This window comes from Diprion similis, chromosome 5 (assembly GCF_021155765.1).
Source record: "Diprion similis isolate iyDipSimi1 chromosome 5, iyDipSimi1.1, whole genome shotgun sequence".
In the NCBI taxonomy this organism is placed as follows: Eukaryota; Metazoa; Arthropoda; class Insecta; order Hymenoptera; family Diprionidae; genus Diprion; species Diprion similis.
In genome coordinates this window covers 1,867,814-1,880,442 of record NC_060109.1, presented here as the reverse complement: position 1 = coordinate 1,880,442, position 12,629 = coordinate 1,867,814, and the positions used below count along the sequence as shown (strand labels likewise).

Sequence of the window (12,629 nt, the reverse complement as noted above, 5' to 3'; positions counted from 1 at the left end):
AATCCCAGATGCCCGGGAAATCTTGGGTTATTCAAAGGATATCCCTGTGATGTCCTGTTAATATCGTCAGGAGGTCGTGAGTTATCCACGAAGGACATCTTGGGGATATTGTTGGACCACTCATTTTTATATCCCCAGGATATCTACGGGAGATTCCGGGATATCGCGGGATGATCCCTGGATATCCAGAATATCCCAGTCTAATGTCCACGAGATGTTCTAAGTATATATTTGTGCCATGTGGGAACTTGGAACATTAAAATTGAAACACTTGGAGGTCGAATCGATTCTCACTTAACCGGTTGACTGGCATTGTATCATATATGATAAAAAAAAAGTTGTGCCCATTCTGCTTATGTATCATAGATAATCGTATCGAATAAATTTCTTGTTTTTTAACCAATTTGAATGAAACGTGGTGTACAATGGTGCAAAATTAAAAATGTCGGTTCAAAATGGCCGACCCAGAATAGTTACAGATGTTGATATATTACAGAGATTTCAGAAGAAAATTATATAAGGGTTTCGCCGTCATTCATTACGGATCTGAAGTCAGAATCTTGAAATCGACCCTTCATAACATTTTTCAACTTTGAAGGATGACAGATAAAAAAAATTATTGCTGTGATAAAATTAAAAGCACGAAAAACCATCAGTACAAAAAATTTGAATACGATAAAGGAGAAATTGAAATTCAGAAGGTATTGAATAAGTTGAAAAATTCACCCCATCCCCAGATTCAGCAGTTAGAAATGGTACACTAAATTAGAATAGCTGCTGCATTTGCCCAAATCTAAAAATTTAAAAACGTGTTCTGAGGAATTGGAAAAATTTGAAAATCAACCCCTATATTATAGGGATAGGGAGTTGGCACATCGTATCAATAACCCCCCAAAATCGAGTCAGCGACTCAAAACTTTCCTGTATTCCAAATATCATGTGATTCGTTTAATTTTTTGACTTTCCCAGTTTGAGCATGAATAGTGAAAAATGCCGTACCAGTCAACCGGTTAAAATCCACATGTTAATCCTGTACAAGATATCCAAAGAAGAAGACATACGTCCCACCACCTGCAATTGATGCTACCGCGGTACCCTAATAGTATATGAGGGTGTGGATCGATTTCGGTGGTAACTCTAACCAGATCTGCCCTCGTCTTGAATCGTAAATTGTCACATTTCGGTCCGTGAGGTATCTGTAATGGAGAAAAATATATTTGATAATACGTTTTTTGCATAAAAAGACTAGAAGTTATTTTCAGGAAGTGCCCACTGAGAATATAAAGTAAATCCAAAATGATTGGTCTTGGCGTTGGACTCACTATCAGAGAATTTAATGGAATTGTAAACAGAGTGGAACAACAAACTACGGCTTCAAGATCAAACGATTTGGTTGATTGACACTGGTTTTTTGTGTATGTCCGATAAAATTTCATCAGTTTCATTGTTGAAATAACTCGAATAAACATACAATTCACAAGTTCAAGTACTCTGTTAATACATCTTTTGGGTGGAATACTAATTATGGTTTGCGATAAATTTCAATCTCATGTATTTCGATTCCGTAAATTTTTTCTATTCAATTCAGACAACTGAGTGAAAGACGTGACCGACTAACGAGTTCACTGATCAATTGTTACACTTACGCATTATACATCACAACGACAGTCTCGTTTTTCGGTGTTTTAAAAGCTACAGCCTTGACGGATGTCAGGCCGTCGGTAAGTCCTATCCTGACCGAACCTGGTGGAATGAATCTACTAAAGTGCGCGATGGCGTAATACTTTGGTTGTTTGTAAAATTCGTCGGTTTCTGGATCTACGATAATTGCGGAGTCCCCGTAGATTCCTCTCCAATTGGGTCTGCCGTATTTATTCAGAGCCAGATTCCAGTCCACCCAGCCAGTTACCCAGTTTTGTAAATTCTGTAATAATAACGTTTGTTCATCACGAACTACCCGTAGCTTAGCATAAACATCTTTCTACAACATTCTCGGATCATGTTAAATAAAATAGTACCATCAGCTCTTACTTAGGGTGATGGTTTTAACGACTAACAAGGAAGGCATTCCAGATCGATTTCTCCGATTTGATTTCTTTTGCACTGAGTTATAGTAGACTAAAAACTAAGCGACGCGTATTTTTTTTTCATCTGCCATCAAGCACTTTAATGGGGTGAAACCACCCTTGAAAGTAAGGCATGTCGAGGGGCGATCTGGAAGTTTTACCAAGATGAACCTAATGTTTTTGAACCAATCCAACTGGAAACGTTTTCTCACGACTAGAAATGAAAAATGTAATTCAATCAAGTATAAAAATAGTGCCAAATCGCCTCATTACATGTCTTACTTGGGAGGGTGATTCCACAATTTCCTTAGTTGTTAATAAAACTTGTGTAGAATTGACAACGAGCGTTGATACATTGTTAGAGATGATCGTGTAAATCAGCACCATCTTCGAGCTTCAAGGTGAAATTTAGGAGTTATCTCAATGATAATATTATGACTTTATTTTGGTCGGTATGGTGAATCAAAGAGAATTAAGCAATAGAGGTACGTACTTCGATGATATCCAATATGTAATTTTCGCCGAGATCCCAAGATCCCAAAGGAACAATCCCAGTATCTGCGTCTGGACTTCCTGTATCCAAAACACGGTAATGTCATGCAATTAATTGTTATTATTCATGTACATTGTTTTATCACGTACCATTACTATACTCGGTAAGGATGAGAAACTTTTCAGGATAGTTTTCATGTGTGTCGTCAAGCACGTTTTCAGAAATGCTTGCGTCTGTATATCCATGAATAGCAATGCCGGCTATATATTTCCTGGCTAACTCGTTCGAAAACGTTTCATTGATGTATGAGACTAAACCTGTTGTTGAGTCGTCATAGACGAGAATCAGAGTTTTGTTGTGCCTCGATTCGCAGATGGTTGGACCAAGGTTGTTCGCTACCCATGTGCCGACATCTTTCGGTAGCCATCCCATACTGTTATAATAAGTGATGCTTAGCATACCATAAAAGGGTTCGTTGCCCGTCGTAATAGCCCACATTTTGATTCCGTGATCTTCGTACTTGTTCAAAAATTTTTCATGATATTCAGCATATACTTGGTAGTATTCATTTCGTAGAAATCCTGCAAAGTAATAGCTATTCATGTGCCATGCCCGTAAACCGCCTGTTTTTTTGGCAAGGATAAAGATTTCAGGATGAGCTGAAGGTGAGCCGGAAGCGAGTACTGAAATTATCCGAGCCAAAAAACGGTTGACGGGCATGCCACATACAATATTTTTTACGGCATGGGCATTGAAAAGCAAAACGAAGAGTGAGGTTATGTCACGATCTGTTCGACGAAGCTACTTTGTTCGGCAGTTTGGGATGCGCACTTCGAACTGCGCATCAAAACTGCGGAATAAAGACTTTATTCCGCAACTTTGTTCGCTGCCGTATAAAGCGTCACTTTACGGAACGAAAACTGCCACAAAAAGTGGACTTTTCGATGCCCATGCTGTAAAAAAATATATATATATATATATATACTGTACAGTAGCTAAGTTGAGAACACAGCAAGATGGCGAGAACCCAACTTCGGAATAAATATGCAGACCCAGCTCTAGATAGTGCCAAATCCCATAAAAAAAAAGTTCAGGGTTCGAATTAACACCTAAGTTGAGGGTTTTTTCTGTGTGAGGATGTTACTTGGCAAAAAGTTGACCTTTTTGATCTTAAAAAATATACCTAAATTTTAGTAAATTCTAAAAAAGCGTAATTGCGAAAGTCGCAATCAAATTTTCTTCCACTGTTTTCAATTTCTCTGCAATGAATTACGCGCTCTAGACCACATTAATATTAACAAAAAACCAAATTGAAGGTGAAAATCATGCACGTTGAAAAAACAAATGATCTGAAAAGCTTGAATATTGACAAAGCTAGAACCGGTTTAGTAAAACCTTGCTTATTTATTTTTGGGAACGTCCATTTCGGGATGAAATGTCAAATCACCGTAGGGGACTTCTGGTTCGATTTTGGCTAAGCCCCCAGACATGGGTTTCCTTAACTTGGTCCAAGAATCAGGTGAGATCGGTCAGAGAGGGTTATTGGATTTACTGTTTCATTCCACAAGAAATGGATCATCAATATCTGTGTTCAAAGTTCACGAAATGAAGGCTTAAGAAAGTTGTCAACCAAACTCCAATTTCGGTGTACAGCGAATTTGCGGATTGGAACAAATTTCAACAAAAGAATTTTGCACGAAGCAAGATATAACACAAGCTGATGGTACTGTACAATACTAACCGTAACCTGTGTAATTGTTGTTCGTCCTCATCCATGGTGGAGCAGTCCACGCCGCCGCGAAAAATTTAATTTCCGGATTAAATTCTAAAGCTTTCTTCATCAGTGGAATTTTGTAGAGTAAGTCTTCGTCTGCGAGACAGAATTTTTCCAGTGACACATCACCTTCATAGTCATCGTAGGTATATGACCTTGTGGAGAAGTCAGTTGAGCCAATTGGTACACGACCGAAATGATAATTACTACCTTCCTTAGTGAAGTACGTTCTGAAAAATCGTAATCCAAAATATCGGAACACCCGTACACGTATTGCGGAAGCTGAATCTGGGGCTTCTTCGACTGACTATTCATTTGATGAGCAGGTTTTTAACAGGGAGAAAATTGATGTGAGAATAATTTTTGGAATCTTGACAATGTAATACCAGGGAATCCGAGTGTTAGTAATTTTTTTTTTTCAACGCTGTGGGCACACGTTTGTTAGCGTTAGAAACCTACTGATGTTTAGTAGTTGATGATCAATAGCCACATTGGGAATAATTGTTCAGTATTGAAATCACCAAGTGAGTATTTGAGATTTTGCCCAACGGATCTGCCATCTTGATGCATATATATTAATAATTGAAATGATCAGTAGAAAAGAAGTTGTACACGAGAAATTTCAATTCGATAGAAATATGGTATGTGATATTCCAATATTTTGTCATGGTTATAAGAATTCAAGCCGAGCTCATAATTTTTTTCGTTTCATTACAGTTAGACTCATACCTCATTAAATTTTCTTGAGTATCTAGGCTCAGCGTTTTTATATTCATGGTCGCTGCATCGCTAAAAGAACCTCCGAAGCCATGGATTGGTTGAAAAGTAGTGTCAAAGTCCAGTCGAAAACTTTCAGAATCAGCACGTAATTCCTTGTTAAAAACGCCATCTATCCTGGAAAATCTCAAGCCGTCCTTACTTGATGTGTAATGGACATAGAAACCAATGTCTGGAACCTCGAGTTCCGGAGTGCTGTCGCAATAAGTAGCATTGCATACACACACTGTTCCATTGTTACCAAAATCGCGAGGTATACATGGAACACTTCGAGCTGAAAATTTGATTATATCATGATACGTGGGCGCTTCTCTGGATATGCATCATGGGAATGGAAGATTCAGGCCCAGTTCCGTAGAAAAATTTGGTAAGTCAACGTTTAGGGCTTAAAGTATAATTTTATGGAAACTTGTGATGTAGAAAGATTGTTGTACCAAAGCGTTTTTTATAGAAGCCAATCATAATTTGAACGTTGTTTCCCTGTACAAAGAACATTCAAGTTATTTGATAGATATTGTTCGAAATGTACCTGTGTATATCCACGCGACTAGTAAGAAGATGCAACGTCGCATGATGTTTCAATCTGCACTCTGCCGACTTGACTGACAATTTGATCTGACTCTGATAAAAATGCAGAATCTCCGTTCAGTTTGTTTCTGTTTTCAAAAGAAAAATCGCTATGTATTTAGAAACCTGCCTGAAAAATAATAAGTTTATTCCACAAACTTACTTGCTTGTAATTTTTTTTTTTTAGTATATCATTAGAAAATGCAATTAGCACTTTTGTTTTCCCTTTTTTCTTTTCGTCACGTCAATGCAAATGTCATTTTTACTAACCTTGGCGGTGACCAATCGTTGATAATCACGCGTCATTCACTTTGTTATTTTTCATCAATCATTTCAAACATCTCTAATTACTTAGGCATTGACCAGATCCATTTGCTTACGCGTAAGAACAAAACTTCCAATTGCTACAAAAGGCGGGCGACAAATGAGTTCGAAGTGACTGATTTTTTCTAACGTGGAAACGATATATGTAAGCACGTACCACCGCCCAAATCAGAATATCTTTTCACGCAGGATTGACGTCATCTTTAATTTTTTTCTCCAAATTATGGCAAAATGATGATAAATTTGTTCAAGATAGATCAAAACAACTCGTACTCGGTGCTCAAAACCCACAAAAAATAATTATGCTTAGGGGGTCTCCCTTAATTAGTTCAACTCACAATGTAGATTAAACACACTGATGAGGTTTATTCAAATTTAGTTGAATCAAAATCATCAAGATTGAATGTTATTATGAAGATGATGGTATTCAAATAACCAAAGAAATACTGAATTTCTTCAATAGTTATTTCACCCCTCTTGATTCTAAGCACTTTTGTGAACTACTTTGTTTCGACGATGGTTCTAAACTAACTGCTTACAAGATTTCCGATGAACTGTCTCCACCGAAGTCGGACCAATACGAAAGACTTACGTATCCTGAGATAATGTTCTGGGCCTTCTTATTTGCTGCAGAGTCCAGTGTAGTGAGTTAGTTACGCCCAGTTCATCCTATCCCGCAGGTAAGAATTTCTGTACTTGCATCATGTATACTAAGATAATTTATTTTAGCTTTTGGTTGTCATTCCCCAAACAGACACCACTTGATGGATGAAAGGTTTTTACGCCGCACGCGCACGCCAGTACCTGCATGTCCGAGAATATCGTAAGATAATCTTCAGGCTTCTGGTTGGTCTTAACGAACTGTTTATTTATGCTCAGTTTTTGTTTGAGTTATGACAAAACAAACACTTAAAACCATAAGGGGCATTGCAAAGATGCTTTGACCATCGGCCTGCGATATTGAGAGGATACCATCCGTTCTCTGGTGTGGTCTTTCCGGTATGTACATACGTGCACGTAAAGGCCAACACCCATCGTTGTGGTATACACTTTTGGCATTACACTTTTAGTGTAATGGAATAGAAAGATCGTTATGCGCAAAACGATATAGTTCATTCCGCTATAATTGTTACTTATGTATGAGACCAAAGATTTATTACGCGTGCCGTAGCTAATCCCAATAGTTGAAACTGAATCGGTGAATCCTGTTTTTGAACATATCAGATTGATAGGAATCGAAAGGGATTCCACTTGTCATGATTTGATGGTTTTTTTTATCGGTTTCAAACTGTAACATGCTACACAGAATGACACCTATGAGTAGGTATATTGAGGAATATCGAGTCCTGTATTACCGACAGGTCGTCAGGTCAAGTGAATATTTAGAAACATGTAAAATCCGATTTCGACCTAGAGACGATCATTCTGCGGGAAGACGCTTCGGTGATTAGTCACTTTTAGAATACCTCGTAGAATCAACGGATACTTGTTCATCTTTACAAATTTTGAATGTGATTTAGAACAGTAATGTGTAATTTAATATCAGTACAATTGTCATATTTCGTCAACTCCTGGAATTTTATGTGAAAATGATTTTCTTAGTCTTTTCAATAAATACATTGAAATAAGTGGTTTAATTCGACTCTGATGAAATTGTGTGTCAAATTTCGTAACTTCAACCTATATCCTAGTTTAAACAATAGTCGTCCTTTTACCTGTATTAGCTTCGTATTGGCAGACAAGTAGATCGTTAGAAAATCGAAAACTTCAAAAATGAAATAATTCACCGATTCATTTTCGATTATTAGGATAAGCTGCGAATATGAATCGTAAGAAATCTGGTCTCGTACAAGTGAGAGTTGAAGCTGAATGAACTATATCGTTTTGCGCCTAACGGTCTTACTTTTGCGTTACACTAAAAGTGCCGATCCGTACGTCATGTCACCAGGCCGATCCATGCCTTGCTGAGTGGATCCGCACTGTACAGCAACGTTGGGCGTTGGCCTTAATTAAGTCTATTTGACGTATTCAACTATAAAATTGACATAAACAAGAATGGATGTTTCTCAAAACGGTTAGAAGATAAAAGAAGCCGTATGCATACAATGCGTACGTAGATTTCGAGAGAAATATAGGAACGACTTAACATGATATTAAAAAATTTTTAAATGTAAAAAGAGTGTATCGATCCATGAAATTAAGTCGGTGATGCTGAATGGCTATATTAATCAGGGACGTTAAGCACCGAGGATGTGACGACTTACTTCAAATTGAAAACAAGTACTACTATAGTATACATTATCAATTTGGGAATGAATCGTGAAATAAGTTGGATGAAATTTCAAGAATATTCAATATTCAAGAATATAATGCATGTATTATACATACTCAAAATAGGTTTTATTCATACCAAGTGATACAATGGAGAAGGAAATCGATTAGGCGTAATTGCGCAGTTCATTCGATTTGAGAAGTACTTCATCAAAAATACTTTTCAGGCACAATATAATTACTGAACACACTGTACGTATTCAGTATTGCCATGTGCGTTATTTGTACAGAATGGTGTGAACTGATTTTGGTGGCAACTGTAAGTGGATTTGTCCTCTCCTTGGATCATGAATAGCGACGTTCTCGTCTCTTGTGGCACTGAAATGAAAAGAACTGTACTGAAAAACAAGTTTTGCAATGAATAGGTGAGAAATTGTCTATAAAAAGTGTCCACTTCGTATTTTCAATGTGCTCATAGAAAATACAAAGAAAAATGTCTCATTCACTAGTCCTGGTGTTGGTGTTGCATTAAAAGTAAGCAACACGGAAGACACACTACGGTTTTCTCATCATGTTTTTTTGAAGTGTAAAAGCGAATCTCATTGGTTATTTATATGACATTAATTAAGATGAAAATATCAGTTCAAGATTTTCTCAAATCTATCTTTCAGGTAATATTCTAGTTGCAGTTCGGAACGACTTTTAGTGGCAGTAATTTCAGTTTCACAAGCTGGATCTGTTTGCTTAAAACTTGCAATAGCTATTTATGTGGCATGTTCGTAAACCACCTGTTTTTTTGGCAAGGATAAAGATTTCAGGACGTGCTGAAGGCGAGCCGGAAGCAAGCCGGAAGCGAGTACTGAAATTATCCGAGCAAAAAAACGGTTTACGGGCATGCCACATACAATATTTTTTACGGTATGGGCATTAAAAAGCAAAATGAAGAGTGAGATTATGTCGCGATCTGTTCGACGAAGCTACTTTATTCGGCAGTTTGTGATGCGCACTTCGAACTGCGCATCAAAACTGCGGAATAAAGACTTTATTTCGCAACTTTGTTCGCTGCCGTATAAAGCGTCAGTTTACGGAACGAAAACTGACAGAAAAAGTGAACTTTTCAATGCCCATGCCGTAAAGAAGAATTCTCAGCTTGTAGTTAATTGCTCTACTCACTTGTTATACATCACAAGAACGGTCTCGTTTTTTGGTGTTTTGAAAGCCACAGCCTCGATCGATTTCTTCCCGTGATTAAATCCCACTCTCACCGAACCCAGTGAAATGAACTTGCTGAAGTGCGCAATGGCGTAATACATTGGTTGCTTGTAAAATTCGTCAGCTTCCGAGTTCACGATAATCGGGGCATCCACAAAGTTTTGTCTCCAATTCGGTCCGCCATATTTGTCAAGAGCGAGATTCCAGTCGACCCAACCAGTCACCCAATTTTTCAAATTCTGTGATATTCAAGTGTTTTTATGACGAACAGTTCATTCTTTTGCCAGAAAATAATGTGTTCACAGTATTCTTAGAGGCAGTGAAATAAGTCTCTACATCTGCTTTCACTATAAATCACAGTTTATTTAATCTTTAAGGTGAAATTTATCTTCTGAGAACAAGTGCAAAAGTTTACTTGGACTGTAAAATGATATTTCATAACAATTGTATCTTACGGCGCAGTTTTGTATGGTCAAAATATGGATTGGACTAATATTTGGATGCGATCTGTTATAATACATTTTCGAGATCTCTATGCCTCAGTAATTACAAGCAACACGTTGATCAATTTTATCAAGAAAGAGTCGTTTCGAATGATATTATAGAATTTTCAGAATTAGTTCAGAATAGAGAACTTCCAAAAATATTTCGATTAGATTAAAAATCGAGCTATCATTAACGATGAATTGATATGCATGTTATAGGGATCTTGAATTTTCTGAACATATTTTATACCCCTGGAATTTTTACACCAAATTAATGGTGATTTAACATCTTCATTTCATTTTAATAACCTTAGGCTATGCTTTAAAATCTCTTGTTTTTCACATGAAAGAAAAGGGATTCCTTTTTAAGCCTTCGCATACACAGGACTGAAAACTCCAAAAAGGAAAACGTATTTTTGGCACTTTCCAAGTGTCAAAGTTGATATTCTTTCCAACAACAGCCGGTGATAAAATTTCAAAGACAACGGTCTAATTCAAAAACAAGATTAAATTTATCAACGTGTTAATTGTATGATTTCCAAATCACCAGATCAAAATTTTGCCCCTAAAAACGTGCCTAAAGAGCTAGCTGAAGGTTCACGTATTAGCCCATACATTGATGAGCCTACAGAGTAACATTATCCTTGCTTTCGAAAATAGAATGTTTAGACTCATTACGAAGGAAATATATTGATTTCATACCGCACTGGGCGGTGAACAGACGAATACTGAATAATATGTTTACATACTTCAATTATGTTCAATATATATTTTTCTGCGAGTTTCCAAGATCCTGAAGCAACAATTCCAATGTCTTTTTGTGGACTTCCTGCAACAATCAAAACGACATGAGGTCATTGTACATATTCGTGATATAAAAAGTACGTAATACTTATAAATCATGACGTCACTTACCCGCGGAAAACTCTGTCATGATGAGAAACTTTTCAGGGTACTTCTGACGGATTTCGCCAAGTAAGCTTGTGGAAAACGTGGCATCCTTGTACGAATGGATAGCAATACCGGCTGTGTAATTCCTTGCTAATTTGTTTTCAAACATGTCATTAATGAACGGATCCAGGTGTGATCCTGAGTCGTCGTAGGCAAGAATCAGAGTTCTGTTATGCTTTGATTTGCTGATGGTTGGTCCAAGATTATTCGCTATCCACTTGCCGACGTTTTTTGGTAGCCAACCCATACTTCCATAGTCGGATAAGTTTTGGGTACCAGTATAAGGTTCGTTACCCGTTGACAGAGCCCACATTTTCAGCCCGTGGTCTTCGTACTTGTTCAAGAATTCAACAAGATACTTGGCGTATACCCGGTAGTATTTTCTTCGTAAAAATCCTACCAAATAAAGAAATTGAGAAATTGCAGGGTTGAAGTTGAAAGACGTCGAGCAAATAAATTAGCCAAATCAAAATGTACGATCTTTAAAATTTGAAGGTCTCAGGCTTACAGACCAGAACAATATTCAGTGAACTATTCATAGAACGAAAAAGAATTCTGTTAAAATGGCGGTACTCTACAATACTCACCGTATCCTGTGTTATTGTGATTCGTCCTCATCCAGGTTGGAGCAGTCCACGCTGCTGCAAATAATTTAACGTCCGGGTTGATTTTCAAAGCTTTTTTCATCAATGGAATTTTGTAAAGTAAGTCTTCGTTTGCCAGACTGAATTTTTTCAGTAGCACATCACCTTCGTGATCATCGTAGGTGTACGGCCTTTCAGAGAAATCGGTTCCGCCAATTGGTACACGTCCTAAATTGTAATTACTACCTTCCTTGCTGAAGTATGTCCTAGAGAATCGTCAATATACAATGCAATGGTAGACATTATCATAGCCTGATATCAAATTCTTCTGCTTTACTATACATACGAGATTTCAGATTTATCATGCTGATTTCAAAGATTCTAAATTGGTCTATCATCTCTTGGGTTCTATTACAAAAATTAGTGCCACACCTCATTAGATTTTCCTGAGCCCCAGGGCTCAATGTTTTTATGTTGAAACTCGCTGCATCGGTAAACGTTCCTCCGAAGCCATGAATTGGTTGAAATGTATTATCGAAGTCTAGTTGAAAACTATCTGAATCAGCAGGACTGCATTCCGTCCTGAAAACGCCACGCGTCTCGTGAAGCCTCAAACCGTTTTCACTTGATGTGTAACGGATGTAGAAACCAATGTCTGGAATATCGGATACCGGAGTGCTGTCGCAATAAGTAGCATTGCATACACACACTTTTCCGTTGTTACCGAAATCGCGATGTACACAGGGAACACTTCGCGCTGTGAATTTAAATATTGCATGACAGGTGAGCACTCTTCTGGAGACAGTGTGAATCGTACACAATTATATGATATTATCGATTGATATCCATGTTAGACCGGCTCATTCATTGATCAACTGATTACATTTTTAACAGTACTTTTATACAAGTAAAACATTTGAGCGATTCGATGAATTGGGTTTCAAAATTTACCTGTGTATATCCACATGGCCAGTAAGAAGATGCAACGTAGCATAATTTTGCGCTTCAATCTGTTCAAAATTGGACCGATAGTTTCATTCGCCTGCTTCTGAGCAGCGAGCCTGAGATGCAAAACTCACGATTCTCTGATAACTCAGTGTAATGAAATTACTACAAAAATTGTTT

At 37.5% G+C, this 12,629-nt stretch overlaps 2 protein-coding genes across 2 annotated transcripts; both read right to left on the bottom strand.

Moving 5' to 3' along the window:
* Positions 1-1,087: 1,087 nt before the first annotated feature.
* On the bottom strand, positions 1,088-5,709 carry LOC124406267 (lysosomal acid glucosylceramidase-like). The gene is made up of 7 exons (XM_046881619.1): positions 5,640-5,709; positions 5,063-5,384; positions 4,301-4,563; positions 2,709-3,140; positions 2,560-2,639; positions 1,647-1,924; positions 1,088-1,196 (listed from the first exon to the last, which is right to left on the bottom strand). Exons 1-7 carry the CDS (start codon positions 5,680-5,682, stop codon positions 1,097-1,099), a joined length of 1,518 nt encoding a protein of 505 aa, XP_046737575.1. The 5' UTR covers positions 5,683-5,709; the 3' UTR covers positions 1,088-1,096.
* Positions 5,710-8,523: 2,814 nt separating this feature from the next.
* On the bottom strand, positions 8,524-12,579 carry LOC124406269 (lysosomal acid glucosylceramidase-like). The gene is made up of 7 exons (XM_046881623.1): positions 12,456-12,579; positions 11,937-12,261; positions 11,508-11,770; positions 10,881-11,316; positions 10,719-10,794; positions 9,446-9,723; positions 8,524-8,650 (listed from the first exon to the last, which is right to left on the bottom strand). The coding sequence occupies exons 1-7, from the start codon at positions 12,496-12,498 to the stop codon at positions 8,551-8,553; spliced, it is 1,521 nt and encodes a 506-aa protein (XP_046737579.1). The 5' UTR covers positions 12,499-12,579; the 3' UTR covers positions 8,524-8,550.
* Between the last annotated feature and the right edge of the window lie 50 nt (positions 12,580-12,629).